The 20296-nt window shown below is 39.8% G+C and overlaps 1 protein-coding gene across 2 annotated transcripts in view; it reads right to left on the bottom strand.

The window, feature by feature from the left end:
• Positions 1-20296, bottom strand: part of LOC121961295 (uncharacterized) — a 40635-nt gene that overhangs the window by 7470 nt on the left and 12869 nt on the right. The window contains exons 1-2 of one of the 2 annotated variants that reach the window (XM_088072544.1): positions 14271-14548; positions 13571-14179 (exon numbers count right to left, since the gene is read on the bottom strand). In XM_088072544.1, coding sequence (XP_087928670.1) covers positions 13571-13883 — 313 coding nt within the window. In that variant the 5' untranslated portion in view covers positions 13884-14179; positions 14271-14548. Of the gene's footprint in view, positions 1-13570; positions 14180-14270; positions 14549-20296 lie in introns of those variants that run through there. The other variant, XM_042511222.2, reaches the window with a different exon arrangement.

Genomic DNA, 20296 nt, shown 5'->3' with positions numbered 1-20296 from the left:
GTTTAATTAAAATGAGGTGGTTTTAATTATCATTTGAGATTTATCTGGTGAGTTTATCAGACCTCATTTCAGTAGCAGGAGCTGTCTATAATGATCTACTATAAAGACTTCCACATGGCGCAGAACAGCAGAGTTATCTATTTGCAGGGGATGTGGATATTTATAATTAGATGGTACGGTAAATTAACTTTCAATGATGTTTTCATTGCTGCATCACAAGGATTTATAGCATAGCTTCAGATTTCTGATTGGACTTCATATTTAAAGGAGCTGTATGCGACATTCAGAACTGATCAATGGTTCAGAGCCTGAGCCTGCGTGGTTTGCATGCGGCCCTCAACATAGGGATGGCTAAGCCAGCGGCTAGCAGCTAACAGTGTGAATGGTGCTTACAATTACAACAGTGACAAAGCTGATGGTGTTAACCTGGGTGGGAATTACACTTTCATGAAGTGAAGTTGTAAACATTGTAATATTGTCATATAAGTTTTTATAGCAAACATGCTCGCTAGCAGTTGTCTATATGAATATCCAGCAGACATGTGGCATTGATTTTGAGTAATTTCTGGACACCGGAAGTTAAACACTTGCTTCCATTTTACCTTTGTTTTGGTATCCACCAATCCCCGATATCACTATCTGGCATTTTAGTTGCTAAATGCACTATGTTTAACACGTAGCCAATACTTTTGTCTGGCTGTTGTTGGTGCTGTGGAAGTAGCGTACTGTGGAATTATTGGAAATCTTCCACTAAAAACAGCTGCGTGCTGAAGCTATAATTTGATGTGATTATTGATTATGATAGCAAACCAAAAGAGGAAACTTGTCTGCTGTAGTACTACAACAATGAACTGAAAATGCAAATACACTAAGCAGAGCTGAGGGGAATTGCATAGTTGGGTGATAATTCTCTCACCATCCATATAAATAGTTTAATATTTATATCACAGTAACAAACTGTTTTTATACCAACATTAGTACATTAGGTAATGTACTGTACATGCACTGTATGTGTTCTGAAAACTTACACCAGGTGCACCTCTTAAGCTTCCTCTCTCACAAACACACACACACACACACACACACACACACACATTCATGCCTGCAACAGAAAAAGCCTTTACCTCCATAAAGGCAGATAAAATATTGAACATATTACGTGACAGTGTGTGTTTTAAGATTCTAGCTGAGGTGTTTTTTAGATGGCTGTTGCCACGCCGCAGCAGGAAGCTCTTTGCCATCCCAGCAAACCTCGAGATGCTAAAGTAACGCCCACCTCCCCTGCCAGTCGACACGCTATAGTAAACAGAAAAAAGGAACAATGATGGCACTGTGGGGCGAACAAACAGAACACCCCCAGTGGAGCCCAGCATCAATAACAACTGGAATTAATGCCAAAAAGATTGAAAATGTGTGTTGCTTTTGGTGTTGTTGATTTTTCTTCACTTCTGGTTGGCTGCAAATAAAGTTGTCTGCACATCAGCAAGCATAGAATTCATAAGGTGCATGAAATCTGTGTTGATGTCCAGGTAGTGTGTGCGTCACACAAAGAGCGAGGCTACGTTGGCTCAGTGTGTGTATGTGTGTGTTAACTCTACGCTCTGTTTGCCCTTTTATGTTAGTTTGGTCCCATTCAGAAAGCTCTCTGTCATCGTGGAAACTGCAGGTTGCCAATCAAGGCGTTCAGCTGCCAGCAGGGTGCTAATACACTTCTGGACCCCACAAACCTGGCAACCCAACACCACCATCCAAACATCCACTCTGCTGTATTCATCTCTAAAACCCTCCCTGCTCAGCTCTGTCAGGGAAGCAAACTCGGAATAGTTTGTGATTAAATAAAGATTAGGCTCTCTGCATTAAAGATTCAAATACGCACATACACATTCACATGCTCAGAACGAATGAACGGAAGAAACACACACTCGCTAGATACACCCATGGCGTGCACACACGTATGCAGACATAGATGTTCCGTAGGCATGCGTGCCATGAACCTTTATTTAAAACCTCACCTGCAAACTCATCATCACATCATTGTTGCATCACCCTAATCAAACAATTCCAAAAAGTTAGATGTTGGAAAATATCCCTTTAAATTATGCTCCACTGATTTAAAGCCCACTATAAACTGCCATCAAAGAACTAGAGGTGACGAAGGCCAACTGTTACGTTGCCTCATGTCGTCTGGGTCTTGGCCAAAAAGTTGCATTGTATGCAACGCAAACACTATAGCCAACGGCCAACTAGTAAGTATGTTCAGTGGCAAAATTTTCATACCAGCAAGTTGTGTTAGTCTGTATTTGGCATTCATAAAGGGACACTGGGAAACTGACAGGATGTATTCAAGACGCTGGTTAACCACCACCATGTGCTTGTGAACAACAACACAGTTGCAAACTGATTCTGCTTAAGAGCTCAGTGGGCTTAAAAGATTGACCTTATCTCATGTAACAAGTTTATTTCAAGTTTATTTATTGACTTTAGCGGTTTGTTGCTTCTCATCTCTTCTGGTGCTCTGAGCTGACCTGCTAATCATAATGATATCATTCACTGACAGGCTCTGACATGGATTCAACGTGCTAAATCTGCTGAAAGAAAGCTGACAAGACCTGACTAGGGCCAACAGTGCAGGACACACTGCAGCCACTAGGGCAACGGATGCTCACCGACAATCTGACATTCATCAATGACCAACATTTGGCTTGGTGTGTGTGCTTTTTTATCGACCTGACACAAAATTTGTAAATGAAAAAAGGTCAAAACATACAGAAAAAGCTTACAGAAATTAAAAAAAACACCTGTGTATGTGTGGACTCGGCTTAAGTATTGTAGTTTTAGAAAGTCAGAGGAAAGAATGGTCCAAATGTATGCATAGAACAGAAGCTGAGATACCATAACTTCTAGCCCTGATATGGGTCAAGCTTCACTGAATAACCCTGGACATACACTGCCTACATTCCCTATAATACAACTTAATTGCACCTTTTTGTTAGACTGCTTCAGAGACACTAGATAAACCAGGACAGCCCACTTCAGATTCATTTTCTGTATCACAGGGATTTCGCCACTGCCCTTTCTTTTTAGGAGAATAGCAGTGTTGCTGAATCTATTCATTCCAAAGGGAAAAGTGAATGAGAGCACAGATTATGACCTTTCAATTACTCCCATTGTCACTGAAGTAAATATTGGATCCATTTGTCGCAAGCTCCAACCCTTCTAAACATGCTGACACTGACGAGGCATTTTTCAAGACGGACAAATCTGTAGAATATTAACTTTGTACGAGACGTGCTCATTGTTTTGGCAACGTACTCTCAAAAGATCTGGCAACAATTGATGTGATCTTACACTCCGTTGATATTAGAAGTTAGATCAGAACATAGAAAAGAATGGGAAAATAATGATAAACAATAATATTGTACCAGATATAGTGTTGTATTGTTTTTAATCCCATCCATATTACATACGAGATGAGGGTATGCAGGGGAGCAACAACCACGCCCAATTGGGAGACCGGAAGTGACATTTTGTATCAGTGGCACAGCTTGTAATGAGTGTCTTTGACTGCTCCTACCTGGTAAACACTCATGTCTTTCAAAAAAGAGATGAAGGGTAGAAGTAGAAAAGAAACAAGCCCTGCAGCACGAACTTCACCATTAGCTAAATAAAATGAAGGAAAGACTTTCATCATCAGTGCTTCGTCAGTTTTCCCTGGATAAATAATGGTTAAAAATAAATTTCATCTGAGTCAGACTTTACCAGACGCTTAAAGTCTGAGTTGAAGTTAATGAAAGATGGCATCCTTGGCTGACGGCTGACTAGCTTCATCTCGTTCACCCTCGTGTTCCTGTCTGATTCCTCCTCTTCTTGAGTGTTTTTTGGTCCCTTTGCTCCAGCTGCTCCAGCTTTATGTGATCTGACCTCAAACGAACATCTTGCCTCTCTCTGTCCTCTCCATCAGTGTATCTATTTCTGTGGCACCTCACCGATGCGCGGTATCACAACTGATTACCTAATCCCCCCGGCTCTTGCTCTGCTTGCATTCTGCGTGTGTTCCTGTGCAAACACATAAAGACATGCATGTTTGCCTCTGACATACATTAGTGCTCATGTTAAGTGAGCCTCCAATGCTGGCAGAGTGAATTTCAGTGATCAAGGACATTTTTATGGTTAGATTTCTCTTTTGTTGAGTCAAGACTTGCAGAAAGCAGTGGTAAAAGCTGAAAGGTGATGGAAGTTTTGCTTCAACCAGCAGCTTTGGTTGGATCTGATTGAGTATAATCTCTCAAGTGAAACAGTGCATGGACAGTGGGACTGCCTCTGAACTATTACTGACATGATGGAAGGAAGTAACACTGGTCTCAAAATCCTCAGCTGTACATTGAAGAACAGACCTGGCAGAACCTGGAGTTCAATGTAATTATTAACACAGGAAAAAACAAAACAAAAAAAATGTCACATTTAAGCTAAATGTTTTTTATCAAAGTTACATGACAAGAGATCTTAAATTCCACTTTCCACTTTCTTTTCTTGCGTGTTCAACCACAGAGGCTGTCAACTTTACTTCAAATGGAATAAGTCAACTAAAACTCGTCCTGACATTTTGGGAATGTAGAAAATGAAATCAAAAGTACAAACTGCAGTTGTTGGCAATGGATAAACTCAAAAGAAACATTAATACTTCAGTCACAAAAAGAAAATCTGCAATGACAAGAACATCCAAAGGGGGTTTATGCTAGTTCTGAGAATATTCATATTTAAAAAACTGATTTCAAATTATTGGAAGGAGCTCTGGTGCTAGTTTTTCGTCCATCATTCGCCTCTCACCTAAGACATGATCATGAACTTCCTCATGGGGTTATTTTAAAGGACCTCTACAGGACACTTAGAGCATTACTATAGCAGCAACAAACATTTGCTATACAAAGATATATTGAAGTAACGGCGTCCTGCACAGATGTGTTGTAGTGAGTGTGTTTTTGTGGTAAATGATGTACATTATTCAAAGTCTGTGAGCTGAGCGGAAACTTGCAGGCCAGCAGGAGAAACACTATTGCACATATTCATGTAGCATAGCATAATGCACAACATAACGTGGATGTAAACTCAGGCGCAAAAAACTTTTTTGGCTTAATAGTTACACTTAATAGTGTAGAGCTCTTGTTAAGCAACAAACATTTGCGGAGTTACAGCTATTGGCTTAAGAGTCAAATGAGAAGATCAATACCACTCTCATATTTCTACACCAAATATGTAACTGGAACCAGCAGATGGTTAGCTTATCTTGACTAAACCATGACTGGAAACAGGGAAACAGCTGGCATGGCTCTGTCCAAAGCAGTGGGAAAAGAAGTACCTTAAAGCCTTAGTTGAGTGAAATGCATTGTGTTATTTCTGGGTGTCATTCTGGGCTTTTGCCTTGGAATTTGTATTTTTTTTTTTCCACCTGATAATTTCATTTTTTACCATATTTTGCATATGGAGGAAAATATATGCTATTTCCACCAGGTGCACTGTCACAAACAATGTCACTGCAAATCATTGACCTATCCCAGGCTGTTTATGATTAGGACTGATGATGGTTAGGAAAAATAAACTAAATGAAAGTAGAAAAAATATTAATTCAGAACATTTTTTAAAGCTTGAGTTTGTGTAATATTAAAGCAGGGCCCTAAGGTTTAAATAATAACATGTACAAACAAAACTTTGGCATTTTACAGGTGATTTTGGGCTGTGCTGGACTATTTCCTGTCCAATACCAGAAACTTTCTGGGGTTTCCACTGTTACCTGGAACATACCCCTACGCTGGTAGGCAGGTTTCATTACCTTCGGACAGCTAAGCAATGCGACTGCTGGCTACAGCTTCATTTCCAATGTATAGACACAAGACCCGTATTGACATTACCAAAAGAGGTTTAGTCATGCTTTCATTGATAAGGCACAGCTTTAAACATTTTAGATAAGTTGTGTTTGTCTTCGCTGCCTCTTCATTTTCATTTTGCCCACCCTTTAGTTGTTCCCATCCAGCTTCAGCCGTCAGGACAGAGAGGAGGCTAATTTCAGACTCTCCCTCAGTGACTTTGTTCAGTGAGCTTTGCGAGTTGTAAGCCGTGGGAAGGTAATAATGAAGTTGAGTCACTGCCAGCAACCATATTGGATTGACAGGCAGGAGACAGAAGGAAGTCTTTGTCTGAAGCTCGCCAAGCCTTGAGAGCTCAGGAGTGACGAAAGTGTGTGTCGCTGACAGAAATACCCCTGGCATAGCATGAGTGTGTGCCCTTGGATATTCACTGTGTCCATGCAGAAATTCCTCTCTTGGGCCATGCAGAAATCCAGATGTTGGATATGTTGAACTTAACAGCACTAATGTGAGATAAGTTGTTGAGTTGAGGCTTCCAATGCATTCCAGAAAAAAACAAAAAACTTCAAATAGACAGAAGTAATTGGTTCCAAAATACACTGGACTCTGCGACTAGTGAGTATCAGTATTCCTGGGTGTTGGCGTGTCATTAACAGGATTTCTTGCACTAGAAATAGCCTGGAATAGACAAAGGTAATTGGCTTTGCCTGTCAGTTAATCAGATTAAAGACATTGTAACATTTCACATTTACGTTTTAGGCTTTTGGCTGACAATCTTATCCAAAGAGATTCAGAAGAAAGAATAAGCAGCTTATTCTCATCGTGAGGTAGGTGATGTATCTAAAACTGAACTGTTTTTTGTTTTTGTCCAAGAAGCTGCATTCTTTAAGGATATTCAACCACATGGAACCACAAGAACTTGGTTGTGGTTGGTGATTACTTCGTTGCACACCATTGCACTTGATTTATTTTCCAGTGGGAAGCAATTTAAGAAAGCAGTAGAGGGAGGCTCATTCCCTCTGACACTAAGAGACTGTGAATGACTGAAAACTGTGTGTAAAGTCTGTATTGTAAGTGTTTTTGGACAAAAAATTTAAAGACGAGCTCATTACAGAAAAACCAATACTACATACAGTAAGGATTCACTGTAAACTCCTGCTTGGCCAGATTAAGAGGCAGACTACCTGCTAAGTAACTGATATAGGCCTCATTTTAGGATTAACACTAACATTAACTCTCACACACTGTGTCCAGGTTAATAGGTTGTGTTACCGTGTTAATGTAAAGGCTTAGGGCTTTGCTAAAGCTGAAATAACCACCGCTCATCAGCAGCCTGCCAGGCACTCAATGGGAGATCCACCTGGACACCAGCTGCACCCCTGCAGATTCTCACTCTTATCGCCGACTTGCAAGCAGGTAGTTTGAGGGTTGATAGCTGACTTTGACTTGTGAAGCAAACAAAAATATTGCAAAAAGTAGTATGTAACGACATTTTTCTTTATGCCAGCAATGACCACACATAATTGTGTTTTATACCATTCCATTAATCTTTTTCTTTTGCACACTGTGTAGTATATTGAGAGGAGGTATATTGAGGTATTGTTACACTGTAAAAGGCATGCTGGGCAGAGCTGACACCCTATCGCCTGCTACAGCACATTGACAAACAGATGAGGAAAGAGAGACCTGAGATGTTACATTGTAGAAAACCCCCAAATTTTGAGCATTAATGATTTAACTTTTGGAATGAATGCTTTTTGTCCTGGAAATAGCCTGGCTTTGATTTCATTAAGACCATAAAATTTTCATGCAAACTTTTGCACCCAAATGATGCATATACTCTAGCAATTCTTGAGGATGCAACTCTGCCACGGCAAGTTTATTTCCAACACATTCTCTTTCCAACTCGTCACATAAAGCTGCTCTGTCAGTGACCTTCTGCATCTACTTATGACGTTTTAGGTATCCAGATCCAGATCCAAACAAAACAGTTATGTCAGCAAATGCACATGGTGGGATGACGTCAACTTGGGATGACACAGCCCATTCCAGTTGAATGAGGAAGGTGCATTTTGTCGTCACGCTCGTACACCAAAATCACTGACAGAGTGCTGCTATTTGACGAGTTCAGAGCGAGAATAGGCTGGTATTTCTCAAGAAGTAAAGTGCAAGCAGTACTACTGGAGACTTAGCAATCGTCATGTTCCCTACAGGGACATTTAGAACTGTTAGATGGATGGTGGTAAAATGTTGTACAGACATTCATATTTCTTTCAGGATACATTGTAATTACTTTGGGTGATTTTAGCGCAGTTCCTGCAAAACTAATGACATTCCCATTAACTTCAGCTGTACTTTTTGTTTTGTGCTAAATAGTAAATGTTTGCATGCTAACACAGTTAGAATAGGAACCATATCTACTACACATCAGCGAGTTAATATGGTCATTGTGAGCTTATTAGCATGCTGACATTAGCATACTGTCTACTGTATATTTGACTTTTTGTGAGAATTTTGTGTATAATTTGTGTATGAAATTGCATATATTGTCTTAAATACTGCATGAAAGCTGTTGAAAACTGAAAGATACTGTCAGGGAAGCAAGCTGGACTCTATTGATGTGAGATCAAAAGAAGTAATTATATTCAGCGGTAAGGTGAAGAACAAAGATAAAAAAACTAATAATAATGTATGAAAATGAAAAAGAAAATTCAAAAGCTACTAAAATAATCTTCTTATTCCTCAGAGTTGAGGAAAAACAGAGGAAGAGAAACACACAGATTTAGACCCTACAGGTTACAACTGTGTAAATGCAAACTGATGTAAAAGGAGGAGCACCTGAGGACGAGCTAATCAATAGCTCAACTCCGTTCAATTTACTTCCAGAAACAGGCAGCAGTGAGGATTCCTGGATGAGCTGCATAATGACTCACGGCCCGTATTGATGGAGTCTGAAAGCTCCGGTTTGATCCAGCGCTCCAAGGCTCCGTGTGCTAAACCATCACACGTCTGCTTCACCAGTTTTATCGACTTTTAAAACGGTGGCTTCAGAGGAGAATTTAAGATTGTGTCTTCTCTGCAGACGCTAAGTCTCGATCAGTCCAAGTTGACCTCTGACCTCTCTGGGATAAAGCTTTGAACAAGCTTTGCAAACTACTATGAATTGATACTAAAAATATATCCAGGAGCTGGTTTAATGGCAACTACAGATATAGTCTTGTAAAGGTGCTAAATGTTTAGTGCAGCATTTGCAGTCTGCATTAGCATGATCTTAACCCACATGCTGGACACTGTCACTATAACAGTGATACCCAACTTCGGGAAGTACTTCTGCACAGGCAGTACATGTTGGAAGATTGTGGCCTGGTTTAACTCATTTAGAAAAATAGAAATGCATGTTTAATTAATAAATAGTTTTCTACATATTGAGCCAGCTGTAACCCAGTATGAACATTAACATAGCAATTAGGCTGAAAGTAAATGATAAATCAATAACTGGATTAATTGGTTGATATAGAAAGCTAAAGTAATGAATCTACATTTCAAATAGTTCAGCCCATTTGCCAGAGTAAAATATTGGCATTGTTTTTAATGGCACATCAGGACATTTCAAGCTATGTTTGAAACAACCAAATGATGTATTTAAAGCCAAAACCTGATGTTTTCCTCACTCTAATCAAGTGGTTTTGGTGTGTAAACATAATTATGTTAATCACAGCATTGCCACAACATAAAATTCAAAATTGAAACTGAAAGAAAGTTTCAGCTTATCTGCTACATATAAAATGTACAAATTTAACATATAAAATGTACAAACTCAGGTGCTCCGCAACCGCCAAAGAAAGCTAGTAAATAATTTATGGATGCACGGTTGAAACGGTTTACTAGTAATGATGAATCAACTAAAAGTTTTGGAAAAATTCTCTAAATAAATAAAAGTAACAGACAACAATTTAGATTTAAATGACACTATTGATTTGAGTACTAAATGGTTAAAGACAACCTGCTGTCATTTAAAAATAAAATGTTAAAAAAAAGAAAGAAAAAAGAAGAAAAAAGAAAGCAACATCATAATTTAAAATATAATTTTGCTCAATGTCCAAATGGGCCCTTTTTTTAAATTATTTTTTCAACACATTTTTTTAACCTCCAAAAAAGAGAATGTGCTTGAATGTCCAGCTTCTGCACTAGTAATAAACACTGAAGCTTAACGAACCAGCCTAAACATTGACAGTTCAGTTGAACGAAGCATTGTAACAGTATTCAGTTAAATAACGTTAACAGTGTTTAGTTACATTGTTCCTCATCAGATAGGTCTGTAGTGTTACATGTGGGCAGAAAAAGTTGAGCAACCACTGCGATAACATCAACTCTGCCTAGAAAGTCACATTCACAGCATCTTTATTTGGCTGCTTTATAAATCTTCAGTGTCCAAAAGCTCTGCACGTACAAAGGCCTATATTTAACTGGATTTATTTTTGTCCTATAAATGACAACTGAGGCTGGTTTTATACTCAAAAGACTGAAACTAAAATGGCTCAAATGTCCAAACATAAACACAGTATTGCTGCCGTAATCCAGACCTGAAGGAAGGAGTCAAATAGGCTTAAATATGATGGGAAAAAAGTAAACAAAATGAGAAGCGCTGCTTTTATCTGTTAATGCTAGCTGGAATAAGCAGTTTATACTGTCACACACAAACACACACACATCAAATTGGTTTTGTGAACATTGATATTAATCACACCTCCAGGATTTAGATTTTTTTGGAAGAAATAAAAACTGTGGTCTGGCGTAATTCCTGCATGTGGTACGTTGTGTGGCAATACAGCTGATCACCTGTGTGTGTGTGTTTGTGTGTGTGTGTGTGTGTGTGTGTGTGTGTGTGTGTGTGTGTGTGTTATTAAAGTATAAAGTGCTTATTCCTGCTCTGTCAGACACAGAGCTGCCGTTATGAAACGAGCAACTGTGTTGTTTATTCTCTAAACCTTTAAGAAGATTGGTGTCGTTTGGGCTGAGTACGTCCATTTCCAACGTGTGTGTGTGTTATGTGTGTATTAGGCACGTGAGGTTTGCATTTTGTCATCAGCTGTATGCTATTTATGCATACACGTGAGGATATGGGCTGTGTGAGTGAGAAGGGGTGGGCGAGGGACATAAGAATAAATGGGGGAAAACGAAAGAGAGCTAGAGAAACAGTGGAAAGAAACAAAAGAAGTGACAGACACTCAGAAGAAAAAATAAGAGAAAAACAAGGAGTGGGAGAGAAACTAAATGACGGGGAGAAATTAATAGGAAAAAAGAGAAACAGATGAGGCAGAGCTTGGAGAAGATAAACAGGAGAAAGAGAGAGAGAGAGAGAGAGAATAGAAAGAGAGAGGAAATGGACGGAGTGAGTGGAGGAGAAGAGAAAGGCAGCTCATGCTCCAGTGGAGGTGAAGTCATGCGAGCGGTGCTGCAGCTTTCTCTTCAGGCTCAGCAGCTCCAGCCTGGATGTAACGAACTGTCTTTAACAGCATCACCTGCCACCTCACACACACACACACACACACACACAAGCACACCACAATAGCACACAAAAGTGCACATTTGCTTGCTTGCACTCACTCATCTGTTTTCCCAGTATAGCGCACCGTGTCGGACATAAACACGCACATGTAGAAACACTCAGGTTTGTACTTTGATATTCGTATAGACCCTTGACATTTTGATGTAATTTATAACACCACATTCCTAATATTTAAATCCTAAAACAACCCCCGGAAAAAGTGAAGACTCGACAAATTGTCCCCACTATCCAAAAATCTTCTCACTCTCAGAAATGTTCAAGAGAATGCACACATTTGTGCACAGTCATGCAAACTCATCAATCTGCAAACTTGCTTGCAAGTACATAAAAGCATATCTACTATTAATCAATCATCAGAATGCTTTTTGTAGCATGTAAATAAAAAGAAAGAAAAAGCAGAGTGGAGGACTTTGGAGCGAGTTCATCTCCTCTGAGTTGGATGCTCAAGCAAAACAAAAAAAACCCAGCTTGGAAAGATTCCAAATAAACACTGAAATTGTGTTGTGAAATTGTTCCCCTGGCGAACTTTCTTGGGTTAGCCTTCAGGCAAAATTTAGTGCTTTTCAAATCTAAAAGTCCAAATCAAGGTTTGCATTTTTGCTGTGTTGTATATATTGATCTGGCGTTTGTTTTTACATTTCAATTATGTGAGCGCACTCAAGAACCATATATGACATACCTATGTTCTTTTGCGAGCAGCATCTCCCTCAACTTGACATTGATTGATTTGTAGACCAGCTCTTCTGTCCTCGAGTATTCCCTCTCACTCATCGTTTCAGAAAATATTTAAGTGTCAGAGGTTTTAAAAGTGTCGTTGGTTTTTCCAACTGACTCATAAAGTCGTCTCCTCCTGTCCCCATGTACTGCCGCTGCTCGTCTTGTTATGCAGCTTTGTTCATTAACAAAATCTACCTACACTGAACATTTAGTGCCACTTGACAACTTTAATAGTAATTTCTCCACTGCTCCAAATGCCAAAACCTGTCTACTCTGAGCACAGTCACTGTCTCTCTCTCTGTCGCTAAACCGCACACACACACACACACACACACACACACACACACACACACACACATGCACTGAGGTGCTACATTACTCTTATCACTTGACAACAGTGTGCCAAAAGTTGCTGTAAATGGTCTACAAGTCTGAATCATCCAAAAAATGTTTTCACCTCAAAAATCAGCCAAACAATGATTCAGACCGAGATCACCTCTTTTCATCCGAACATGTTTCAGCTGTTTGGTCCAGACCATTATCCGGAATAGATTCCACACCTGTAATGTAATGTAATGTTGTGCTCAGGTGAAGGTAACAAGAAACATGTATTGATGCGGAAACAGACGTTGACACAACAGGTACAGTTTCAAGAACTTTTAAGACTTGTTATAACTACTCACGCAATTTTCGTAAATCCCAATTTCTGCGCAGGCTTATAATGGCAATAGGAAGCTTCATACCAGGACTTGTCACACTAGGAACCTGTGATGTTAGGGGGTCAACATCTAACTATCTAAATCTATATACTACGGAGTCAGCATTTTTGGTATTGGCAGTCGAACTGTAGTCTGTAACTATAACAGGAACTAATTGCAATGAGTCGTTGAAAAATTTGTCAAATCTTTCCTTGATTAAAAGCTCTGTCAGAAAACAGTGAATAATGGCCATCACAATCACAAACAGTTGACATATTACTCGAATACTTTCTTTTGTCTAAACAACAGGCCAAAAACATTAAGATATGAAGTTTACTGTCACAGAAGACTATGAAAACTTGCAAGTATTCACATTTGAGAAAGTGTTGATGACTAATTGACTAATGGATTCATTAGCTAATTGTTTCAGCTCTAGTCAGAATTTTATGGAGTCATTGAAAGGCAGTATGAGGTATCAACTTGTACATTGAGTAAACAAACACTACCAAACACTTTTTTCAGTGTAGAACTTTGAAGGAAAAGTTTGGTCCAAACTCTGTGACGTTTGGATGTCATTGCATAAAAGACTTCTTTTGAAGTGGATTCAACTTTGACTTTAAGTCTACAGTGGGAAACTTTTTGCACATGAGTAGAAACCACCACAGTGACAGTTGTAGCATGAAAGAAAAGGAAGAAATCGATGGATGATTGTCCGATAGACTAACCTGTATAGTTGCTGGTGGTGCTCTGAGTTGGCAGAGCCTCTGACCGTGCTTCTGTCTGTGCTTCTGTCTGTGCTTCTGTCTGTGCTTCTGTCTGTGTGTCCGTTGGCACCTGGGCTTCGGTCTGCAGGTCTGGTTGCAGCTGGATTGTTGTGCCATTCGTGTCCTCTGGCAGCGACATGGCAACTGTGCTCTGCAAGTCCTCGGGGCTCAGCGTGGAGCCCCTAGCCAGGACCAGAGTACAGAGCAGGGGGCACAGAAGCATCCAGAGGTGGGTGCCTGTGCTTTGAGTGGTGGGTCCCACTTTGGGAGACATGGGGTCAGGCAATGAAGAAAGATCTCTGTTAGAGGAAAGAAGGAAGAGGGATTTACAGCCTCATGGTTGAGCGCTTTGACTCGACCAGATAGTACGAGGTGGAATGATCCTTGAGAAGAAAGTTTGGCTTCCTTCGTTCTCTTTTTCCTGTTGTCCGCCTTTGCTTTTCCTCTCCTCTCCCCTTCCCTCTGTTTACTTTTTCTCTTTCTTCTTGTCTGTCCTCCTCTTTTCTTCTCCTCTCCTCATTCCCTTGGCGGAGAGAGGATAACCCCCTCTGCACTCATGATGCTGCTGTGCTGCAAGATGACAGAAAAGAAAAGGAAGTGAAGGAGCGTGAACATTAATGCATGAATGTGTATGGTAGATCCAGCTGTAATCTGCACTCACATGCTGCTGTTTCCTCTCCAGCCCTCTCCTCTCTGTCCCTCAGCTCGTGCTCTCGCTGCTCACTCGGTCCGCTGCTCTCTCTCTCTCCTCCCTGATCTCCCGCTGGCTGACTGAGCTCTTGCATAACAGTAACTCATTCGCTGAGCTGTGCTGAGCTGTAACTCATGCAGCTTTAAGTCCTGATATTCCTGGTTGCTGCTCTTTCCCTCTCTGCCCCTCTCACTATGTCCCCCTCTTACTTACTTGTAGTGTCACTGTATCGACTGTTTGGACAGTCGAAGGTGACATTTAGACTTTTACTGGAAATCCATTCGGACTGATCGATATTTGCTATTGTATGTCATAGATCAGGGGGTTAGCTTGTGACCAGAGCTTAGCCACCACATATACAATTTGAGCAAAGAGTACAGTTGATTGGAGGGCAGACTAAAACCTAAAACAGAACTTGCAGTTGTGTTTGTTGGCTATGGCATAGCAGCACAGTGTACGTACATTGCCACTGTAGATTTAAGCTTTGAGCTAATGTACACCGTTATAAAAATGCTATTTGGCTACACTGGCTATCTTTAATGTAGAGACTGAAAAACTGTTGCAGGCGTGCTTTGTATTTTTTGCATGTTTCTGATGGTGTGGGAAATTGTTGGCAGTGAAGGCCATGTGTGCATATGTCCACAACAAACTCCTTTGCGGGAAAATCTTTATTGAGCAAAAGTTCAGCGAAAATAGTTGTGTTTACATTTACATGAGCCCACAAATGGACACATGCAACCTGTTTTCACTCCCAACTCATCAAATACCGAATCTTGGTCAGTGGCCCTTAGTGTCAGATACCAGCATACCGAGGTACTCCTCAGCCCCTGTAAGAAATGCACTTGGTGTTGTCAATATTACATGCTTTGTGCAATGGCCGTCGTACAAAGAGCAAAAAAGTCTGAAGGCTTTAGGGCTGGAGGGAATGGTGAATGGGTCAAACTGCAGCAATGCGCAGGCCTTTTACCCAGGGGGCTGCTGTTTGTGTCCTGTGCAAAATCAAAAAAATCAGTGTTTTGTTATTTTTGAGGTATCAACATGTGTCACATTACAGTCTTTTTGTAAGAAATGTAGTTTTTTTTTTTAAACCCAAACCACGATCTTCTTTCTAAACCTAAAAAACAAAGTAAACCTAAGTTGGAAGTTTATTTTGAAACAAGACTGTATGCATTTCCTAACGTTAACTCAACCCTACTCGTCATATTTTGGCACTTGGTCAAAAGCAAAGGACGTCTGTTGCTCTAAATGTTTAATAATTATGTGTATGGGTTTACATCGGAGTGGGCTGAAAGCCCAGTGTGTCTCACACAGATGCTCAAGGGTGCACTGTGGGTCCTTATCAGACGCCTAGGACCACTGCCCAAACTGTGTTTTTTGATGCCTTGGGTCCAAGCCGACATTTTGAAAAAGATACTTGTTACATTAATTCGTTACTCATGTAACGAATTAATGACATGTCATCCTTAAGCATCACAAACACTAGAGGGGAACCTAGAGCATGATAGACTGGAAGCATAGGGCCACTCACCAAGCGTCAGTATATGTCAAGATGGGAGTGACAATGTATTAATAAAAGTTGCTTGTATAATACTGCACAGGAATTTTAATACAGTTTTTCAGACATTTTATAACGCTTTTTCCTGTCTTTCTTTTTTCCTCAGTTAAAGTCAGTTTGCAGTGACATACATTCATTATTTGGGAGCTCCTCTCTTCATAATGCAGTTTAATAGAAAACTTTTTTGGGACCACAAAGAGCCTAGGGAGGTGAGTACTACATAATTTATACTATTGGGTGAACTATCTCCTTACCTAAGATGCAGAACTATAAATTCAACTTATGGAGGCCTGTGTTCCCTGAGTGAAAGGGAACTTACTGGTAGCAATTACTGGATGTTAGTTGGGACATTTATAGCCTTATAAGGAACAGGTACAATTTATACATATTAGGGTAAGAAAATATACAATTTTCTGTCAACTCTCCATTACATATAGTTTCTTTACACTTTTCTTTACACTGACTGCTGCATACTTATAACACACAAACCACTGTATCATTTAAGAGCTCACTTGTGGCTCTGTGCCATTAACTTTGACATAATTCACACTAATGTTTTACATAGTGCTGGTGTGCCATTTTTTTATATATAGGATAAGTTATCAGTTTTGCACAGTGCTGTGTAATGTAACATAGCAGCATGGGACAAGCCAATGTTTGAGAAAAATAATTAGAATATGCTTGTTAAATCGATCTCCTGTTAAATTCTGTTAATTTTTTTAAAAAACATAATGAAAAAAACATAATACATTTTTGTTTTGTCATGATGTCATCTGACGAACAAATTTTGCTTTACTCTTGAGTGAGCCCAGCATCCAGTTGCTTAACTTTTAGCCCTAGCTTAGGCTTACTGTATAATTTCCTCACATACACTTTGTATCACAAGCTGAACTCACAAGATAATAATTTTTTCTGTGAGCCATAACATTACCAATTCAGAAGATTGTATGTTGAAATCACATAAAGGTCATTTGTTTGAAATCATATGTGAATTTAAACACGAGAGAAATTTTTAAACTGTGGAACCATTCAGTGTTGCTTCAGCAAGCTTTTCTTGGGCAACTTGACAGTTTTTTAAACTCTTGTGATTTCCACTTGCAACCATGCGCTGGAAAACGTGACTTCAGTTCCTGCCTACCTTCCCCTGTGTCTCTGAGTATGCACACCATTTCCCATTTGTGTTGTAGCTGTGTGCATTCATCCACATGTGGGACTGTATGTGTGACAGGTGGATGCTCAGGTGTAACGTGATGACCCTGATGGCTCTTGTTGATAGCTCTCTGGTCAGAAAGTCCATGTAAAGATGTGAATAATTGATGCATCTGGGACCAAAAATAGGAGAAAAAGATGGAGAGATAAAAGAAAAAAGATAGAGGTGGGGAGCGATTGAAAAGAGAGAGAGGAGCAGCAGAGTGAGCGATGACATGAGAGCGGGAGGAAAACAATCAGAGAGAGACGGAAAGACAGCAAGAGATTGGAAAAGAAAGACAGATGAAGTGAGATGCAGCGCTTTTAGCCTGAGAAAACTGCCATCTATCAAACGTTCGGCCAGTAAATGGGGACACGGTGGGCTCTGCTGCCACGAACTACATTATTTACAGCCACAGCTTTGCCAAAGTGGACACAGGAAAGGCTTCAAAGGACTGATCCAAGATTTTATTTTAAGACATCAAATTATAGCTGCACTAGGCAAGGTTTTTATGGTAAAAATACACCCATCCTATCAGTATGAATCAGAAAATGGGGCTGAACAGAGAAGGTGGTTGTGGGTTAAGGTGTCGGGATTCATTTACGCTGGGAAATTTTCTCAAATCACAGAAAGTGTGAACTTGAAATGTTGGAGAAAAATATAACACAGTGGTGAGTTTGTACTTTGTAGAGAAAGTCTTAGTTTAACACTAAATCCTCCGCCCACTATAAAGAAGAACTGTTTTGTGATATCTGGGTAAGAAAAAAAACATTTTTAAACATTCATTTTAAAGCCAGGCTAATCAATATTGTATGTGTAACATGAAAGATTTCCCTCATAGTGATGAACACACAAAGCCGACTCTGCAGTCTCTGTTGAGCTTTTTGGCCCATTGTTTTGGTTTCTGAGTGCATGACTTGACTATAGTGATAGGCACATCCGGTTTTGAAGTGCACTGAATCATTAGCTATTTGCTAATTGTGGCTGTACTAGCTTACAGTTGGTTTAAGGGTCCAGTGTGTAGGATTTAGGGGGATATTTTGGCAGAAATGTAATATCATAAGTATGTTTTCATTCACTCTTAGAAATAAGAGCCATCATGTGTTTCTTAACTTAGAATGAGCAGTTTATATCTACGTAGGAAGTGAGTTCTCGTTTACCATATTGCATCATTTGGAGTAAGTTATTAATAACTTTAAGAAACACTGCATGCAGTAGTCCACCTTCCACTATCTCCTACACTCCTTTGCCACTCGTTCTCTCTCAAACACACATGCACAAACATGCACTGGGGTGCTCAGTCCTTGTCTCCTACATGAAGTCCCACCCTGTTATGTGTATGTGTGCATGTATAATTTAGCAACATCTAATTATTAATTTTAATAATTGTTACTAGTTTTAAGGCGTCCGGTGGCTTAGTGGATAAAGTAGGCGCCTCATATATAAAGGCAGTGTCCTTGCTGCTGTGGCCGTGGGTTTGATTCCAGCTTGCGGCCCTTTGCTGCATGCTGCCCCTCTCTCTCCCCCTTTCACGCTATCACTCTGTCCTATCTAAAAAAGGCAAAAATGCTAAACCAGTAATCTTAAAAAAAAAATAAAAATGGTACAAGTTTCTACTTAAAGGCTTCAAGATGTGGCTGGGAGGGAGAACGGGTGAGCGACTCAGTGACTGTCTGTCACTCTGGGCTCATGTTCACTGTGTAGTATGTTCAGTGGACAAATCAATGAACATGAACCATTTCCTCACAGTGCAAGGATCTGAGACAGTCTCAGCTTGAGTCACTAACTTAGTGAGTCCCGGCACGTTCACTCGCCACTGACTGAGAGCTCAACTGAACTAAGAAATGAACAGATGGTCTGAGGTAGTGTTTCAATTCAGTTCGTTCTCCCAAAAAGATTTGTTCTTTTGAAAAAGACCTTCACAAACAACACTTCTGCTGTCATCAACCTTCAGCCAGATGTTTTCAATGAAAAACCCATTGTATGTTACCTGACCAGCACCAAAACAGTCGACAGAAACAGTAAGCAACTAGCTAAAGTGGAACATCTGGTAGGAGCTTTGGATTTTTGTCAGGTGGCCAGAAACTTGACTCCGACTAAGTACTAAAGTTGCTCTGTGTAAGATGTGTATATAGACAATTATGTACTAAAGTATTTGCCATAGCAGCTTAATAAGTTGTCACTCTTATGCCTTCATCTTCAAACTTTGATCATAGTGCGATTATTTAGTGTAAGGCCCACATAAACATTAACAATGAATAATATATACTGTCCTTAATATGATACTTGCAGAATTTTTTCACATGAATAAATCAGAACCACATGAATTATGAAACATACTGTATGTATAACTAATGCAAAGCAATGAGATTGTAACTGGGCAGGCTATCAGCCTCTACCAGCCTCTGCATTTTACATTGTGTTAAATCATAGTGGAAATCTGCTGAGTTGCTTGTGGCACAAAACAGGAAGAGAGTCGAAGCTCAGATGGTCGAAAGAGTGGAAGTCAAACATGGGAGGGAAATACAGAAAGCAACAGGCGCAGGCAGATGTCCATCACATGTTCACACTTTTTCAAACAACAGTGTTTACTCTAAGGACTGTGTGTATGTGTGCATGTGTGAATGTGTATGCCAATAGTACAGTATGAGTGGATAGCACTTGTGAAAGGGATTATGAGGATTATGGAGGCAGCCAGACAGATACGGATGAAACCGATGGAATTCACTTTTGTCACGCTCCATATTTGGAGAATATGAAACTGAAGCTGTTTAACTATTTATCTAACAAAGTCTTTCTAAGTAGTTAGTAGTTAGCCTAGCATATGCGATGCTGGAGATGGTAGCATTACAATTTACTGTTTTTATTAATGCACAAACAACAGAAATAATAAAGCTACAGGTTTTGTAAAATACAATAGTAATTGCTGTTTAAAGCAGTAATTGAATTTTTGGCCACTTGGTTGCAGCATAAAAGGTTGCTTTAAAGGTTCAGTGTGTAGGATTTAAGGGGAGGTAAGGCCAGAAATGGAAAATGTATAAACACCCGAAAATATGAATTATTGTTTTTGTTGTCACTTTAGATTTAATTTTTATATCTACATTAGAGCGAGTCCTTGTCCACTGCTGTATTTTTACAGTAGCCCAAAATGGACAAATTCAATAATGGCTCCATATCAGGTCATTCACATTTTTGCATTGGTCACTGAAGCAAGCACCAGCTCGCAACAAGAGTATCTGAAAAATATTGCTT

Source organism: Plectropomus leopardus, chromosome 22 (assembly GCF_026936395.1).
Source record: "Plectropomus leopardus strain MGB_pleo_1.0 chromosome 22, ASM2693639v1, whole genome shotgun sequence".
NCBI classification, from domain to species: Eukaryota; Metazoa; Chordata; class Actinopteri; order Perciformes; family Serranidae; genus Plectropomus; species Plectropomus leopardus.
This window is presented reverse-complemented; position numbering and strand designations above follow the sequence as displayed.